This window comes from Psittacula echo (assembly GCF_963264785.1).
Source record: "Psittacula echo genome assembly, chromosome: 13".
Lineage (NCBI taxonomy): Eukaryota > Metazoa > Chordata > Aves > Psittaciformes > Psittacidae > Psittacula > Psittacula echo.
The window spans coordinates 9667945-9687128 of record NC_137749.1 but is presented as its reverse complement, the minus strand read 5'-3'; the positions used below and the strand labels follow the sequence as shown (position 1 = coordinate 9687128).

General features: G+C 52.8%; 1 protein-coding gene across 1 annotated transcript; it reads right to left on the bottom strand.

Annotated features, from left to right (window-relative positions):
* Positions 1–859: 859 nt before the first annotated feature.
* Positions 860–18033, bottom strand: MMP11 (matrix metallopeptidase 11; the record flags this gene model as incomplete). Its single annotated transcript, XM_080628539.1, has 8 exons — positions 860–993; positions 1737–1994; positions 3300–3513; positions 3605–3852; positions 6603–6736; positions 7732–7875; positions 9051–9301; positions 17917–18033. 8 exons carry the CDS (start codon positions 18031–18033, stop codon positions 860–862), a joined length of 1500 nt encoding a protein of 499 aa, XP_080484665.1.
* Positions 18034–19184: the final 1151 nt, after the last annotated feature.

The following is a 19184-nucleotide window of genomic DNA, read 5'->3' as shown; positions in this document are numbered from 1 at the left end:
GCGGTGACTCCAGCCGGTTCCCCCGGGCGAGGATGGCGAGGGGTGCGGTGGAAGGGAAGCAACCGGCCGCAGCGCCACTGGGGTTTTGGCACAAGGTCATGTAGCAAAGAGGGGTGTGCGGTGTCAGCCCCGCGCGGACCGGGACCGGCGGCGTGTGAGCAACCCGGGATGGGGACCCGAGCTCCGTACTAGCACAGGGAGCAACGGGGCAGTGTCCAGCACTGGCACCCAGCACCGTGGAACGAAGGGGGGCCCTTGTCTATATACAAATCCATATAAAACCCTAACGCATACTAGTCATACAACATAAAACCAGGAGCAGGGCTGCAGCAGGGTCTGTCGGTCACCGCTACAGTCCCGGTGAAGTGACCCAGGCAGCAGCCACACGTCTGCGCTCCTCCGCAAGTACAGTCAGTGTGGGAGCGAGCGTATCGGTGGAAGCCCTCCTCCCTCCCGGCCCATGTCTGGAGCAGCGAAGGGCTGCTGTTGTGAGCTGTGTAAACATAGGAAATGCCATCGGATCAGTTCTACAGGATGGGGTCCAGGTTACTTAGGAGAGTGTAATCCTGTTCCAGGCTGGCTTGATGACTTTTGGGATGCTATTGCTAGAAGAGCGTGGCCACATTAAGGATTTAGTGGCTGCTCTTGCCTGCAAAGAACATGGCAGATGCTTTTACATTGATAGCAACTGAAGCTGGGGCTGCTGGAACTGGAGAGGAGCAAACTTTGTCACTTATGACAGAGACCTGTTGTGTCAGATGCTGTGCCTGGAAGGAAGCCAGTAATGGCAGAGGGAACCCTCTTTGTGGCTGCTGGTGTAAGGGTGATGAAATGGGAGTGTGGAGGACAGGCATCCCCCTCATCTGAAGGAGTTGGAGGAAGGCACACAGCTGAAGAAGTCCTGGCTGATCTGGCGTGGGTAGCCCTCCAGCACCTTCACTTGCACTGGATCGAACTTCCAGTAATCTCGGCCTCTCAGGAAATAGGCAAAACCTGTGGGTGGGAGAGGAAGGGTTAGAACAGACAGGGTCTGCATGGCGCAGAGCTCTTCCCTAGCTAACACTGCAGCGTGTGCAGTACTGAAACAGAGCCTGTAAGAGGCTGCTGGAGATGCTGCTAGATTCATCACACCTGAACCCAAGCTTGTGGTGTACACTGTTCTTTCACACTGCTTTAGTTTTGACAGGAGGATAAACAGGGTAGATTTTATTTTGCATTCCTGGTGGTTCCTGGTACCCATGTGGTGACCTGGTCCTGAGTGAGCAGAGGGTGTCTAGGATGTGAACAGGGCTGACGACAGGGAGCTTGTGAAGACCTGCTGCATTTGTTACTGCAGGGAACTAGCCCTGGGATTTAGGCTCTGGAAACAGTGGGGAGCTGTTCCACTGCATCCTTTTGGAGGAAAGAGGCAATCACTGCCCCTGTCATCCCAACCACGCTGCCTGTCCCCAGTGTTTCTGCAGCACTGACATACTGTCTTCACTCAGCATGGGACGTATCTGGGAGAACTAGGCAATGCCAAAAGGAGCCTGTTCATTCAGGATAGCTACTGAGGCTGGAGTGAAGCATCTCTGCTGTCTTCTCATTGCTTTCTTTGTCAGGAGCAGTAACATCTGGGTAGGACTCTGTGACCATTTCTTTGTCAAAGTTGGAATTCTCTCTGTCAGACACTTAACTGTTGAATGTTGCAATTGATAATGATAAAACCCCAGAGCAGACCATGTCCCTGCACTGACCAAACTCATCCTGGAAAGCTGCATCGATCTCCTGAGGGACGCCGCGCCAGTCGGCCATGGTCCGAGGGTAGATGTTGTCCACCTGGCGCGTGTGCGGGTGGAAGCGCCAGTAGTTGCCTCCACCGAAGATGTAGATCTTGTTCTTCTCAGCCCCCCACACCAGAGCTGCCTGCACAGGGGATGCAGGGAGGCCCAGCTCCACAATTGGAGTGGGACCAGATACCCGTCTCTCACCATCATAAATCCAGTACTGAGAATCTGGTGAGGGGACAGAAAAGGGAGACAAAAGATCAGAAGCTCTTTTCGTATCTGGTGATTTAGCAGTGAACTGGACAACTGGAGCTGGTGCCTTGGCAGAGTTGTCAGGGGAAGCTATGCCTGAGAGGCAAAAACCCCACCAATGTCATGGCCACTGTCACGGACGGGTGCCGTCAGTGCAGGGAGTTGACTTCCCATCTCAGTCCAACCCTGAGGGTGTCAGTGGTGGGATGAGCAGGACCATTTTAGCAGCTGTCTTATGTATCTGTGGAAGTTATAAGGAAAGACTTGGCTGGAGGGACCAGCGTCCACCCTGCAAACTCCAGGCTTGGAGAACATATGTGGGCATGCACAGGCATAGAGGTGGCATGCAGCTGTAGAGGAGAAAGCTACAGAAACCAAGTAGCAATTGCCAAGCTGAAATAGAGACTGGAAGCCTATTTCCAGATTAGATTAAAATAGGAATCTCTGTAATTAGTCTATGGTATGTAATGCTTTCCCTTTATCTCATTTTAACGCGTGGTAGGAGCCTGCCTGTTTAGCACTGTAAGTCCTTGTGTGCAGGTGAGGTGCTAAGTGACCTGTTTACGTAGGAGCACTGCCTGCAGAGCCCCATGACGTGCTTTCTGGTGCTCACGGAGTGCAGACTGAGGGGGCACACCCAGGGCACCTGGGTACCTTCCTCACTCTGCATCCTTGCTATTAAATTTACACTTGGAAAGAGCATTAAAGAAAACAGTGGAGCTGTTTTCTTTAATGGGGTTTGTTGTTGGCCTTGAACTCCAAAGATGGCCAGGAGGAGGTTTGCCCCCACTGTGGGTTTTTAATCCTTGTGGTGGCCAGAGGTTGTCTGGTTCTGCACACAGGCTCCCTGTAGGCTCATTCCGTCTTGGGGCACTAGAGAAGCTCCACATGCTGGTCTCTGAGGAGCAGAAAAGATGCAGGGCCTTGGGGCACAGGCACAGGAGTTTCCCAACCAGTGAAGCTGTCTGAGGTTCTCTTCTGCCACCGATTACCAGGACAGCCGGGAAGATGAAGCTCTTCTGCCAGCAGCATTGCCAGGGCAAAGCCTCAAAACAAATGTTTGTGTTCCAGAGAAGGAAAATGAGATACTGTGGCTGTGTATAAAAGTGACAATATCTGCTAAAAAGTTTAACCTGAACAGAGAAGGAAACAAATAGCAAGGATCACTGGATTGCTGAGGATGCCCAGAAGGTTTATCCTCCCAGGAACTTGTTGGGTCCTGAATACCCCTAAGTAAAGGAGATGCGTTTCTGAGCTGTCTGATCGCAGTCCAGCTCTTACCTTGGAAAAACCAGATATTGCCCAGAGGGTCCTCGAAGGTGGCATCGACAGAGCTGGGGATCCCCTGCCAGTGGCGGGAGGCCAGAGCTGGGTAGCCGTCCTGCAGCTTTCCTGCTCGAAGACGCCACACGTAGCGGGACTTGAAGAAGAAGAGCTCCCCTCGAATGGTGGACACGGCGTCGAAAGCTGTGTCGCAGGCGTCAGGCTGTACCGCCTGCCAAAGCAGAATAGTAAGGGTTAGAAAGATCATCTAGTTCCAACACCGCAGCCTGGCTGGGAGGAGGACACACAAGCTGCTTGCTCACCTCCACGTTGGTGATCTCATTGGTTTCAAGGCCTGCCTGGGGCAGCTCTGCCGGCTCAGTTGGGGTTGGGGCAGGATCCAGTTTGGGTTTCCCATAGAGGTACTGGATACCTTGCTTGTCGTCCTCACTCAGGCTCAGCGGGTAGCGGAAGATGTAGAAAGGAGACATAAGTGACTTGGAGACAGCCGTGTGCTGCAGGCCCAGGACGTGGCCAAACTCATGAGCAGCCACTTGCAGGAGGTCAGTGCCTGCAAAGGGAAAAGATGGGAGATGCTTTTGTCTGCTTGTATGTGGGACAAATGCCTCCCAGGTTCACTTCTACCAACCAGCAGCCATTGCTGTAGGAGTCTAACACGAGGAAAGAGAAATCTGCCTTATTACAGTGCTCCCAGGTTGTTGTTCCTGCACTTCCCCTGTGTAGTTCTACACCATGTTTGTGTTTTTCTAAGGAGTAAAAGGGCATAATTAATGGATCCACTGTTTCAGGAGCACCTGAGTGAATTCATACACTCAGATATCAGCCTGGGCATGTTGGTAATTTGCAATTCTGTCGCCAGGGGCTCCTGCACCTCTCCGGCTACCAGGAAGAAAGGAATGCTCCGTGCACTTTTGGAAGGGAGAGATTTGCACAGAGAAGGAAGTCTGGTTCATAGACATAGGTGGGGGGGTGGCAAGGTTGGGTTTTGTCCACCCAGCAGTTGTTGTCTACAGCTGGAGTGCATCAGGTCCCATTTAGATCACATCCACTGAACCCTCTGCAATTAGAACTTGCTAATGGCTGTTGTCACAGACAGCAGAGGGAGCTCATTAATTGCTTGTGTATGGACTGGACTGTGTCGAGAAGGTGACATTTAGAAATAAATCCATAAAAAAATCATCCCGTGTCAAGGCCTGAGCCTTCTTCACCAGACTGAAGCAGATTTATGGGAGATAATGTTTAGGAATACATGGACCTGGAGCATCTAGAAAAGGAGGGGGAGGTGGGGAAGTGGATTTCAGTGTGAAAAAATGTGTCATTTGGCAGGTGGTGTTTAACTCCTAATGGATCCTTTTTGAAGTTGATAGATTTCAGGGGAAGCTGGAAGACAGGCGTATTAAGCAGCACAGCCTGCAAGCAGAGGCTGTTTTTTGACAAGTCCCAGCTTATTCATTCACTCTCTTTCAGCCAGAAATCCTCCAAGCTGCAGCCCAAGTGATGGGAAAGGCAGTGATGTGAGTCAGGCAGCCTCACTGCTCCAAGCAGGATTTCCCCACTGGCTCCAGGAGAGCAGGTCACTTCTCAGCACCAGGACAGGATGGGGCAGGGGCGATGCAGCTGGGAGGAACGCCTGGGAAGGGCGGAGGGGAAAGTGAGCCCCTGTTGTTCAGCTTTATATTGAACTGATGAATTTGCACAGCACTGACCCAATTAAATCGACACATGTAGGTCAGCTGAGAAAGTGGGATTTCTGTGTCAGTGATTGATTACAAACTCTCAGACACTGTTTAGCTTGGCAGGCTCCTCACTTGATGCTTTCCAGTGTTGGCAGATCAGACTGTCAGGGAGAGATGAACAAGAGCACGCCTGAAGGAGCAGTGTTGGGAGCATCCCTGTGTCCCTCACAGGTCCTCTATGTGGAGTCCCGTGTCCTGCCCAGCTCTGGGGTGACCCCAAGGCTCCCCAGAGGGGACATCTCAGCCCTCCTTGTACTTCTGGTTTCATATCTGTAAAATGAGGCTAAGAATTTCCCCTTCTCACTCAGAACTGAGTCAAGGATTTATCCATGTTTATATTGCAAAGCTCTTTTCAGCATATTAAATGGAAATTAGCTGCAAAGAGCTTTTGCAACATTTATTTATGGAAGATGTAGGGGGGAAAAAAGGCTATGGAATAAGGCTGGATTCTGATGGGAACTGGCATCCATTTTTGGTTCCTGGTTTGCCTCCAACACTGTCTTTGTGGGAGAATGTAGGAAATTCTTCAACAACACAGGCAGCCCCAACAGAAGGTGAGAGAAGGCAGAGCCCACCCTTCCTCAGGAGCAGAAATACTTCTGCAGAGAGCTCTGGTGCTCTGTGGTTCTTTTTGGGTCAGCATGGGCAGGTTCCTGTGCCCCATGCAGAGTGAAGTTGGTGTACAGCCGACAATGACATCAACTTCTGGGAAGCCCATCTGAGCCCTCAACATCAACATGGGCAAACTGTTTGGGAAACATGAGCGCGAGGCAGGGGGTTAACATGGGCTTTGTGATTGTTTTTTGCCCCTGCAGATGAACTGGGAAGGAGGAGGAGGAGGGCCTGACCTGGGTTAATTTTGCTGGGTCTTGCAGAAACTGATGCTTTGAGCACTGATCCAGGTGGTCCCAGGCAGCACTGCAGTATCTCAAGGGATACTGTGACACTAGAGCCTGAGTGCCCCAGCACAGAGCTACCAGCTTGAACTATTATTAGCAAAAGGAAAAAACTAAAAGAGAAAAAGGAGTCTTGGCTCGATGTGCTGTTGTTTATGGTCAGAGCATTCCCAGGCCATGGGGACACAGAGGTGGAGCCTGGGCAGCTTCCCTTTATGGACTTGTTTGAGGGCAGATGGTGAACAGTGCATGCAGGGACTGGGCTGAGACTGTCCGTTGGAAGACAACTGTGTCACTCCATGCTTGAGCCCCAGTTTTCATTCATCCTTTCCCTACTTTATTTCTAATGGCTCCTGCCAATGCTGGGTGCAATCCCCAGTCTCAGAGGAGTCACCTCTCTTGTTCCCCCCTCAAGGAACAGAAGGAGCCACCAGGAAGCCAGGGTCCTGGTGCCGGACACAGGCATTGCTGTGGCTGAAAAATGACAAGGAAAGATCTGAATACTAACATTAGGCTTGTAAATGGTGGAAGACAACAGTGCACACGACAAAAATGGTTGTTGCCTACCAGTTTTACAGGGTCCCTGCTCACACCACAATTGAACCATTTCCAAGTGCACTGTTAAGCATCCTGGACCATCCACAGCTCCCCCTGAAACAGTACCGTACCGAGGCTGTTCCCAATCGTCCAGGTCTCATCATAGTCAAAATGGACATCTCCCTCCCGGTGTGTCTTGGGGAAGAACGCGTGTGCCAGGATCCCTCCGGGCCCATCAAAAGGCAGATTGTCTCCATGCCAGTACCTGGAGGGAAGGCACATTGCACCTCAGACAAACAGGCATGTACCTGCAGTGAACAGCATTGTATGGCCAAAGGTTGAGAGCCACTGCGAGGGAACAGCAGCTCTCGCTCCCAACCCAAGTTCATCCCACAAGTCCAGATCAACTGCTCAGAGTCCTTCTGATTGCCACAAAGCCAGTTCTGGGCACTGAGGAAGCTGAGCTTAGTCACACCAATCCCTGGGGAGTTCATATGTTTTCTCAAGGATGTTTCCCTCCTCCCGCTGTTCAGCTTCCAGCTCAAAGCTGACTGTAGAGCCTAAAGAATTAAGGAGGTGGCTGCTCAACCTAAGATTAAGTTGACACAACTGAGTGGTGGGGGGATGCAGAGGGGCAGCTGGCAGCAAACCCAGCCAAATCCTCAAGTCCTCACCCAAGCCAAACCCTCTCTTGACTAATGAAGGAAACCTGTGAGAGATGCAGCTACTTTAGAGAGCTAAGGGAGGCACAGGCAAATACACAGTATGCAAATCACATCACTGCTTGGATCGTCTCCACTGCCTTTATTAGCCCTGTAAAAACACGCAGCAGAGGGAAGTCTTTGCCCCCATGTGTATTTTGCCAAAAGTGAATTGCAGGCCAGGAGCCAAGATCCATTTAACCAAACAACTATATTTGTCTTTGGGCAGACAGTTACGTTGTTCCATCAAGGGACAGGATGGAGGATCCGAAGATGGAAAGTCAAAACAAACACTTAAGAAAACAGCCTGTGGGCAGAGAAATGTAAATGTACCAGGAAAATTAATGAGCGATCAGTAACGGTGCTGTGCACACCAGCATGGGACAGCTGCACTTACACCAAGCAGCCACAACTGACAACAAGTACCAAACCCAAAATGATCCCAGTCTCTGAAAGCAGAAACATGAGCTGAAGTTGTGTGCTGGTGGCCCTCCACTCTGGTTAGAGCCTTGGGTTCTTCTCTGTGTGTGAGGAGGGTGCTGCTGCCCACCACGCTCACCTTGTGAAATCAATGACGATGTCAGCCCGTCCCTCCTGCACCTCAGTGAAGGTCAGCGGTGTCACATCACTCCACACTTTCAAAGCTTCCTCAATGGTCCTTCTCACTTTAGACTTCACAAGTTGCCACGGGAACCTGATGATTCTGAAAGGCAACAGACAATGGATGACAAGAGCATCATGTGCTGTCGCATGCACACTGCTGTCATGAAGACACTAGCTGTAGGATTAGTGCCGCTCTGTTTCAGCGCCAGAACATCTCCAATCCATATGAGCACTGCTCCAGCACCCCATTCCAAGCAGCATGTGCAACAGACAAATCCTATCAGTGTTGAAACCCTCTGGCTGGTGGGCCAGAGGTGAGCTCTCTGGAGAGCTTTCAGAGCTGTGTTTTGCTGAAGTGCTGCAGCATTTTCCAGTTCTGTCCCCCATGAGTCCACCCCACAGAGATGCCTGCAAGTGCTATGATGCAATCTCTACTCCTCAATCTCTGCATTTATGCCCCTGGAAACTGGGCTCACTCAGAGCAGCTGCTGTATCTTCTCCCCTCCTATAACATAAGCAGACTGTAAGGTGTGCCACAGAGGGAGCTTTCCCTCCCTTCCGTTAACAGTGTTGGAGTGTGTTAGTCTCTGCTGTGGTTCTTTCTTTAATACAGTTGAGCAAAAAAAATGAAGACACCTTTCTGTTACCTACAGGCCCCTAATACTATGAGGAACTGTCTCCTGCACTTAATCAAACCAAAGATGGATTACATGCTGTCAAGGTCCATACGAGTGTGCTCACTTCTCCGCTCATGCCCATGTGAGCAACTGGGGAGGGCAGCACAACCCTCCTGCAAGCCTGGTGAGCAAATCTGCAATTGAGGATGTGTCAGGTGATCGAGGCAAAACTTCACGCTGAAGTTGTGTTTATGGGAACATCACTAACAGCTGAATAAAATGTCGTTTCTAAAATAAACTGTGAAGTGAGCCCACGGCAGAGCGGCTGTGAGGGCAAAGGCACAGCAGGAGAAGGCTGGTTTTGGAGGCTCGGCTTGGTTTGATGTAGGGAAGGGAATGCACAGGGGTGTTGATGCACAAGGGACTGACTGAGGGGTGATGCAGAATGTGTTTGGCCGGGGTGGGTGGGCAGCTGTGTTTATGGCAGTGCGTGCATGAGGGGACGTGGAGGTGCTGGTGGTGCAGAGTGTGGCTCCCCTGTTCCCTGGCTGCCCTCTGGTCACATCAAAGCGTGCCGCGCTCCTCGGGGGCCGTCAGACTGAGAGGTTTGGGGAGGGAGACACAAACCAGCCTGACTCCCAGTTTGGAACTCTCTTACTTGTAGGTGAGATCGGTCTTGTCCCAGCGCCCACCGGAGAGGACAAATCGCTTCTGCCGGTTCCTCCCGTTCTGTCCGTCTGGCAGCACCGGGAGGTCTGGAACGCCGCACCGGGGCGGGTTCCAGCGCGCCGCTGGCTCATCTGCACTCACAGGGAAACCCTTCATAGGCACACCGGTCCCTACAGCGTTCACCAAGGAAGACAGCCACGGGCTCTGCTCCTTCCAGGTGTGATGCTTTCGGGACACGTCCTGAAAGGAGAAAGCAAAGCCACAACTTCAGTGACTGGGAAAGGGTGTCCTGATGCACAGTGGTGAATGTCCGCCCACAGCAGTCCTGCAGCAGTGGGTTCCACTCCTGCCTGAGGCTGTTCACCTGCTACTGGGGCACCAACTGCTCCCCACAGGCATCCTCCATTCCTTGTGCTGTGCTGCTCCAAGCCAGATCACACCTGGGAGGCACTGTGTTGTGTCATGCCATAGCACCCCTTAAGTACTGCGCTATTTTTGGTCCACTTTTCCTTGGCAGCTGGCTGGCAGGAAATGCTTTTCCAAGCTGTGGATGAGAACCAGACCCTTCAAGAACTAAACAAATCACTAGGGAGTAAATTCCACCCCTTTACCACACAACCTTTTTTCCCTCCTGGACTCGAGTAGAGGTGACCCATGACTCTGCCTGGGGACAGGATCACCTGGGCTCTCCCAGGATTAGCTGGAAAAGCACAGCTCCTCTTGGCATCATTAATTGATGGTAATTAGCTGACTTCCACTGGTTCCCTACCTGACAGCAGGACTATGGGGCCACCAGGAAACATGACCCAAGTGTCCCCAACCTGCAGTAAGGCATGTGGGGTGAGAGGTGCTTGCTCCCTGTCTCACTGTGCTGACCAAGCCAGAGGTCCAAACATAGATTTTTTTTGCCTGATTCTGTGCAAGCAAATTTAAAGGTGTTTGAGCAGCAGGAAGAGCTGAGATGCAGCAGTGATACAGACAGGCAGGCTCCATCCCACAGGGCTCCAGGGTGAGGACCTGGGGTTTAGGGGTCCCTTTCCTTCCCCTGCAAAGAGCTTCTTCCTGGCCAGCTCTTCTTGCTGCCTTGCGGGGGACACAAAGGTCAGGATGGCATGATGCCAGAGCTGCCATGATGCCGTGTAATCCACGTGCTGCCACCACTCTGTTCCCTACAATGAGCCCATTCATGCGGGCTGGAATGAAGTGTGAAGCCCTTGGCATTAATTCCGCTACCGAGCTCCCAGCTCTGCAGCGGCCCCATGCCTCTGAGCGATGCACAGATGGACAGAGAGCCAGGGAGGTCACCTAAGGTGCAGTTTAGGTGTCTGTGCATCAGTTTAGGCTTTTCGTGTGTCTGTCACCTCCCCAGCCTGCTGGCTTCTCCTCCCCAGCCAGCCAGACACCCTTGGTGGCTGCCAGCCTTTGCCTTAGAAACCATGGACACAGTCCTGGTGTCCCAGCGCACTTCCACACAGCACAGGAACCACACCATCAACACGTGAAAAGGAGAAACCCATTTTACATCCTGAACAGCAAAGCCTACCCAAGCCACCAGCACTGAGAATCCATCCAGTGCTTTAGTGGAAGGAGGGAGTATGAGCTGGCCTGTCCCAGGGGAGGCTGCACCTGGTGAAGGCTGGAGCCCAGGCAGCTCCAAGGTACCTGTCTCTCCAAGGGGAACTCCCTAAGAGTCACCTGGCGCCCTGCCTGGGCTGGCAGCTACTGCCTGCAAAGGACAGCTAGCAGGAGAGGCTGATAACGTTCATGTCCTGGCCAACATGCTGCTTCCAGCCTTGATGAGACCCTCTGCCAAGCACATAATGGCAGCTGTGTCACCAAAGCCCAGCATGGAGGGCCACTCGGCTCCTTGCTCCTACATGCACCAGAGGCAGGTCCTGTCACTAGAGGATACAGGGTGATGAATGTGCCTCATTTCCCAGGACAGGAAGTGCAGGACAGCTGCTCCGAAGCACATGAAGAGAGTGGAGATGGACCCTGGGGACAGCTCTCACTGTGGAACCGGGAGCACTGGGAAACCCTCAAGAGTTGCCCAGGTAGGTGAGCCGGCTGAGCTGACCCAGATGGTCTTAGTCCTGTTTTTGTCTTGGCTATGGTAAGTCCATCCCTTTGGTCTCCCAGGAAGGTCAGTTGTTGCCTTATTGGCTGGGGGCACTGGCGTAAACTGGAGATTATCACTGTCCTCCCAGCTAGAGCACAGAGAGGAGTAGCTGCCCGTCTCCTCACCCTGAGGGATCCCATGTTCAGAGGCAGACAGAGGTATGTTTTCTTTCTCTTCTTTGGTTAGCTCAAGACCACTGGCATTAATCCCAGGTTCCAGCCAACCAAACCCCACCTTGCCTCAGGCAGGACCCTCCCTGCTCCTGCCTGCCTGCCCTTGCCAAGATCCATCCCTGAGGGGACACAGTGTGGTCCTCTGAATGGCTCTGGGTGGAGGCAGGAGGCAAGACCTGCCCTGCTGCCCTGTGTGCTCGCTGTGCCCCTTGTGCCCCTACACAAACACTGAGTTTCTCCTTGTCGTCACTGCACCGACATTAGCACCATGGCAGGAAAGGGCTGGAAAATGCCACTGCAGGCACAGCCAGCAAGGGGAAATGTGACAGGCAGAAACCACTTGCCAAACAATGCTCAGGAGACACATCAGCCTGAAGATTTTGGTCTCCTTGGCTGGACACACCTCGCTGCAGGCACTTCCCAAGGCTTAGATAACATGTCCTCTCACTTAAGGTTGCATCCTTCCCACCCAGTGCTGAACCCACCCTCTCCTGGGCAGATCCTGCTTTGTTCTCCCAAGCTGTGGGATAGTGTCCCAGCTGTATGCTTAGGGGTTTGCTTAGGGCTGTGCTGCTGCTAGAGCTAGTACAGGCCTGTGTAGAGAGGATGAGGAGGGCACTGGCTGCTAGGTAACTATCAGGGTATCCTCACTCCTCCCATCCCACCACCAGAGGGGAAAGGATTACTGAAGACAAAAGCGAAGGAGAATCCCTGCATCCCAAGGCACAGGCATTCAGACCAGCTGAATGCAGAGCTGGATCGGAGCCTTTAGCTAGTGTGTGCAAACACTTACACTGTCCTTCCCAGTATAACCCACAGCCAGCGGTGGCTGCTGTGCGTGGAACAGACAGATTTTAGCCAAGGGAAGAGGCCAAGGCTTTGCAATAGAGACTGAGCAGTAAAATGTCTGCACATGAGTGCAGAGGGGCTGCTGAAACCAAGGCTCAAGGGCAGTGAGGACAGCAGAGGAGCAAGCTATACAAAAAGAGGGCTGTGCTGCAGGCTGGCCACAGCTTCTCACAAAAGAAGTGTCTCTTCCTCAGCCTTGTGACCAAAAAGCTAAGAGGGAACAGGAGGGAAAGGATGGATCCCATGGGAAAGCAGAAACCACAGCAAAGGTACAGGCTGCCCACTCAGTTCCTCGCAGCTTTATCAGACATCAAGTGCTGTGATACAAGCAGCCATCGCTTCTGGTCTGCTGAGGCCAGATGAACACCAGCCAAGCTTCCCAGGAAGTGTCCCAGCCACCCCAAGGAGCCAGGAGCATCTTTAACCTCACTGTGTTGGGCAGCACTCACCCTCCAGAACCTCACAGGAGGAGAAGCAGTTACAACACCATATCTACAGTGGAGAATAACCCCAAGAGTGGGGCTAGTGCCTGGTACTGACAAACCCACTCGTCTGCCTGGGTGCATCCTCAGCTGCCTGCCCTGAACTTAAACTTGTCTCCTCTGTTGTGTACCTAATTATCTGAGCTCCTGCCTGCTTCTGCAGCACAGACATGAAAGGAGACCCCCTCCCCATCAGACAGGAGTGACTGGACAAGTTACAACTAGAATCACATCAGTCTTGGATACTTCCCCTGTCATTGGGGGCTGTTTCCTCTTCTGCTGGGGATGATCTCATGGGTTTTCTCCCCACCTCCCTGTCCCTCTGCTGCTACTTTTCCATTTCTCCCTGCTTTCTTCCTCTGTTACTCAGTGTTTGTCAAGGCACTGGTATTTGCTGTCTCTTTGGCTAGTAGCATTATCCTCCTCCCACCTCTGAGCCTGTACCTCAGAGCACTCCTGCCCTTGGTTCAACCCATGGGGAAGGACACCAGAGGTGTTTTCTCCTGCAGTTCTTATGTAAGATAGTTTTCTCACCCCATTTCTGTCCACTGACGGGTTGCTGTGCTCCCCAGGAGCTCTGCACCACATTAACAAGCTGCAGAAATGTTGCTGCCTGAGATCAGCACTGTCACTCATCCTGATGCACAGAGTACCATGGCCAGATCTGTGGCCAGCCTGCCTCTCAGCCCAGCATGGATTTGCAGGGGGTGGATTTGAAAGTGCAGCTACAGCTGATGGTTAGTGGTAAAACTGGAGCCAGCTCCACTCTAGTCAGGTTGTGTCCCAGAAGCAGACTGGCCTCAGAAGGTGCTAACGCTGCAGATGAAATCTCATGGCAAGAAACAGATCATGTTTGTGGTCTGGTCAGACCCTGAGCTAAGCGTGCTCCTGGTCAGAGCACTGTTAGTGGAAACAATGGAAACTTGGTGGAAACAATGCTGAGGCAAAGCCACCAGGTTTATTGATCCTGCCTCCCCCAGAACAAGGCAGAGTCTCCCAACCCCTCTAACTATGAATTCTTTGCTTACACTTCTGCTACAAGACTGGCTCCTTCATGCTGGGCTGCAGTCTCATGCAGACAGAGGCACGGAGGACGCAAAGGCTGAGGCCAAGCTTAGGCTGTGGTGCCGCAGTGCCTGGCCATGCATACACAGTTGGAGGTTCCCCTCTGCTTGCTTCCCATACTCCATGGCACCATCAAGCACTACCTCCTGGGGCCTGACAGTTTGTTTCCGGATTATTTGGTGGTAGTTGTTGTTGGCAACAAAAAAAGGAAAATGTTTATTTTTCCTAAGCAACACGGAACATGAAACATAATGGACTGCAAATGTTTATGCCCACAGACAGAATGAGAAGACCTAGGCTCTGATGTAACAAGAGAAAGCAAATGAATAAACACTGCAGGACTATTTTTATTATCAGACACTTTAATTATGTGACAGTTTGTGAGTGTAGTCCATCAACAACACCACAGCCAAGCTGCTGGTGTCACCCAAGCAACAGTTTGCCAGAAACAGAAGTACTTACAAAGCAAACAAGCCCCAGGATGCCTTGAGAGCAAAAGGTCTGAAGAGCCCTTAATCTCATGACCTAGAAGTCCCCTTGAAACCAAGAAACCGCTGTAGGATGTGGCACACTCCAGGCACAGGAGGAAGAGGGTTGAGATGTTTTGTCTACTGTGCAATTACATCCAAGCTAAGGTGAGCAACGAGCTATCACTGCCCAAGGACAGCAGCCAGGACATGTCTCGCTGTGTATGGCCTCCTGGCACAGTGCAGCCCCCTCCAGAGCTATGAGGAGATGTTCTACCCTTAGGGAGTGTGTGCTGCTTAGATGTGCAGGCTGGGATCTCTAAACCACAAGACAAGCACTGTTCCCCTGCTCAATCTACTGGAGATGTCTGCAGGGTTTTCCCCCTCTGCTGATTTTCACAGAGGGTGACATATCTCTCCTGCCCAATTCCCACTAAGAGGAGGAGGTCTGGTCACCTGTCTGTCCTTGTGCGTCTCATCTGCACCAGATTCTCAGTGAACCTCTGAAGGGCTCTGCTTTTATTTTGCTGGACAGTTATGTGCAGACGCAGCAGCGCTTCCATTCACATTACAGGCTGAGACATCCCTACTGTAAGAATATCCAGGAGCCCTTCATTTACCTGTCGGACTATTTGGAATTAGTAGGAAAAAGCTGACAGTCTCTCTGGTGGGAAAAGTCCCTGCAGGAAAAGAATAAGTGCCCCCTTCCCCTGCTGAGGCCCCCCAAGTTACAGTGCCTGGGCAGGATACACATGGGGGAAGCAAGTAAAGAGCTGGAGTGGGGGATTCTCCCCAAAGTGCTTCTCTGCTCCCTGCTCTCTTCCCCCTTCCCTCTCAGCTTTGCCAGCTGCACACTCCAGGCCTTGCCGCAGTGCAGGGTGTGCGTGTGTGTTGCATGTAGAAGCACAAACACAACAAACCCACTGGAGAATAACTGCTTACATGTGTCTTGAGTTTGTGTCAGAGCAAAGGATAAACACGCCTAAAATTACCCCAACACTCATGCAGTATTTAAATAGCCAAACCATAGAGTGCAAATCAAACCCTTCCTGCAGGAGCTGCCCGAGCCCTGAGCAAGGCAGGTGGCCTCCCAGCTCCTGGGCTGTGGGGAAGGCAGCACCATGATTCCAAGGGGCAGTGTGCTGGGCTCAGGGCAAGACCTGCAGGATATGGCCCCTGGGAGATTACGCTGGCAGCTGGGAGGGTGCCCAGCACTTCTCCACTGAAAGATAGTTTCCCAGCAAATGGACTGACTTTGATTTCCCTGGGGAGCTGAAAGCAATGCAGGAATTCGTTGTCTGCGCGTGCACTGCCCTGAGGACTGCGGATCTTTTGTTCTCAAGTTTTACAGTGGACACCAGACACAGCCTGCATTCTGCTCTCAGTTTTCTCTTTCTTTCTTTAGGCGTTAATGTAAAAATGAAGGAGACCTACAGGGTCTGCTACAAAGAGCACAGGTCCTTCTGTAACTTGCCCTGTGTAGCCTGGCTTTAAAATGAATCTTAGCCCTTGATTCTTTCTCTCCTCAGTTACTGCTGCTGTGACTTGTTATGGGGAACTGAATAGACACAGTGCAGCATCCTGTCCTTGTCCACCCCATCTACTAGCACAGCTTGAGGAAGTCACTGTTATCTGTCTTGCAGGAACATTAGTGAGTCTCTTGACCCAGCTCAGCCCCTCAGCTCCTTTCTCATTCATCACCCAACAGCAAAAGGTGCCCAGACAGGAAATCAGCTGCTGTTAAGACACAGGGAAACACCTCTTTGTGTGGACTCAAAGTAGCCAGCAAAGTAAACATGCAATGGCATGCCAGAGCTCTCTAGTAAGAGAGGGTAGAGAAGGGCTAAGGGCAGAAACACATATACAAGGCACTGTCAGCCCAGCAATCCCACCTCTGCCATTCCGTGCTGACATCCGTATCCCAGCCGGAAGAGGAATGGGGCGCACTGCTGTCAACTTACGTCATATGTGAGAGCAACCACTGTAATGCTGGCTTTACCTCAGAGGCAGTAGAATAATCTTCAGAAGCCTTGACAGCAGACAGGGAACCCAAAAGGGCAGCTATTTGGGATAAGAGACCTGCTATTTGAAAGGCTAGGAAATCATCTGTCCACCTCCAACCCCAAACCAGTGCAGCCACTATCTCTGCAAAGACTGAGTGACACACATTGATCTGAAACCCTGAGCTCCGCAAGGCTGGTGAGACACATGAGCACAAGGTGCTCCTGAACAAAACATACCTGAAGTAGCATTACCTGGAGTGACTCCAGCCAAAAGGAAAGTACTAGTACTCACAATGCACTAGCCTGAGATGAGGAACCATCTCTGGGCAGCAGACTGCCAGCTGGGGGGACCTTCTTCAGGAGCATGGTGGTGGATTAGATGGACCAGGAGCCTGAGCAGACCTGGATCCCTGCCATAAACTCTGTGCTCTTCAGCAGTTTGGTGTATTCCACCCATTTAAGGGGCACTGGCCAAGGCAAATGAACCCCAGCAGCCTCTGCAGTCAGTCAGCAGCTGTGAGCACTGGTGAAAAGAGATGAACAGTGCACATCAGAGCTGAACCAGACCCAAGTTCAGGCAGTGTGAAACTTGGGCTGGCTTTCCCTTCCTTGGGGATCCCACACAGGTCCTTGCTGGCAACAAGACCAGGACCAGAGGCTGAGCAGGTCCCTGCAGGAGCAGCAGCTTCACAGCTTGCACACAGCAGAGCATGAAGCACCCACGAGCCCAACAAACATCCCGCAGGAACTGGTGGTCTCCAGCTTTCCACAGGCGGAGCTCTGCCCTCCCAGCCCACCTCTGGCTGCACTCAGATGAGGATGAACTCTGCAAAGCAGTGTGGTGGCCGGGATGCAGTGTAGCACCACCTGAGAGCTCAGTCTCACCTTCCTCAGGCGCTGAGTGGAGCCAAGCGCAGTGACATGTCGTTTGGAATAACACAAGCACTTTGGAGGCCAAGGCTGTCCTGTGCCAAGTCCCAGCCCACAGCATATTTAGCAGCCAAGTTAGAAAGTACTCAGATGACAGAGCTGATAATAAAACCATCGACAGAACCTGAACTAATCCCCCTTGGGCTGCTACCGGGCATTTACTCTGTGATTATTTTATAGCACACCAGCAAAGTGCGTGTATATAATAACCCAATTACACACACACATTCCCGGCACAAGGAGCTCTCTGTCTTTTCCTTGTCCCCCGCACCTCTCACTGCTCCTCTCCAGCAGTCCCTGCTGCTCGCAGCTCCATCCCAGGTGCTGGGATCTGGCAGGCTTATGCAGGAAGAAAGAGCCCTGCTGCTCCCCTTCCGCTGCGCGTTGGATTCACCCCTTGAGCCTCGTCTCCTCGTAACTTCTCGGCAGTGCCCGCACAGCAGGCGGGGGGAGGTTGTTTGCAAACTCCGCTGCCTTTAAAGGAAGGGGAGATCCCGTGTCCTCCCGTAAACACTCCTTGTCCCGATCTCTGTTTTTCCCTGGCTCTACAGAAAGGATATGCCCAGAGGAGCCCGCGGAGCGGTAGCACCCCCAGGGCAGGGACAACCGTGATTCCCGGCAGCGCATCGCCGCCCGTAGCGGCATCCCGAGGGCGATCTGGGGAACGACAGGGAGGGCGGCTCATCCCGCCCAGCGAGATACTGCCCGCGGGACACGGGGGCACACCATGGAGAGCGGAAAGGAGGCACCGGCTGATCCCCACTCACCGGCTTGTGGCGGCGGGCGGGCGCGGCGGGCGCGCAGTGCAGCAGAGCGGCGGCCAGCAGCGCGGCGGCGGGCAGCGGCGGACGGGCCATGCCTGGCGGCGGAGCGGGATCGGACATGGGGTAAAGGGAGAAGGGGGGGGGTTTCCCCGTTGAACCTTTTATCCCCCCCCGTGGCCGCCTGCCCTCCTCCCCGCGCCTCCTCCCGCTCCTGCCTTTTGTTCTCCCCGAGCCGCGGCTCTACGGGCCGGGGGGACACGGCACGGCGGCATCGCGGGAGGGGGGTCCCGCCCGGCCCGCCCCGTTCCGCCCCGACGGCGTTCGGCGTCTGGGCGGAGCGGGGCGGGACGAACGGGACCCCTCTCCCGCCCCTGGCCGCCGTGCAACCGGGTCCCGTTGCTCCCCCGGGGTGATACTTTGCCTCGTCGCCGTGTTTTTGCATCTGCAGATGAGGGAGCAGCGGCTGGAGTCAACCAAGTCAATGCTTCCAGTCCTGCAACGGGGTTCTGTTCGGATTGGGATGGCTCTAAACGGGTCAGTTTAAAGGTGGCTTTCATCTCTCCTGCCTAGAGGTATCCAGGACTAAAAGCAAGCAATCCTTTTAGACCCTCTTAGGCTGCTCAGTTCCCATGGGGAGCATCCCTGCTGAAGCCATGTGTGTGTGTCTAGCCCTTCGTACCATTTCCTAGAAGGCTTTTGCTGTGCGGGATGCTGAGGGAAGGAAGAGAGCAGCTCCCCATTTTGGAGATACCGATGCCTCCATCTGCTCAGCCACCTGGAGATGGAGGTAGCAATGCACAGATCTGGTTTCTTGGTTCCTGTTTCCATGAGAGAAGCCCTTGGACTGTGTTAGCATCTCCTCAGCAGGCTGAGTTTAGCTGCAAATTGTTTCAAGAAATGTATGCAAATAAGAAAACTTTGATCTCGAGCTGCCTGGGCTGGTGTGCAGGGAGGGGGTAAGGCTTCCTGACATCTCAGGCTCTTATTACTATCATGTTGTTCATGTTTTGTTTTATGGGAACCATACTGAGGATGTAAATACTGGGTACAGTAAGCAGATGTGAGAAGGAGCCTAGTTGTGGCTGTGCTTGGAAGGTGCTCCTGTACTGGAGCAGTGGGTTTGGTCCATCCCTGAGGCCATACTTGTAAGAAGGAAAGGGAAGGAGGGAAAAAGCAGAAGTGAAGAAGCAAGGAATTGGTGTTTATAGGGCTCAGACTTCACACTGTGAAATCTACCCTTCTCCTGCTATTCTGGCTGTGCCGTGGGAATG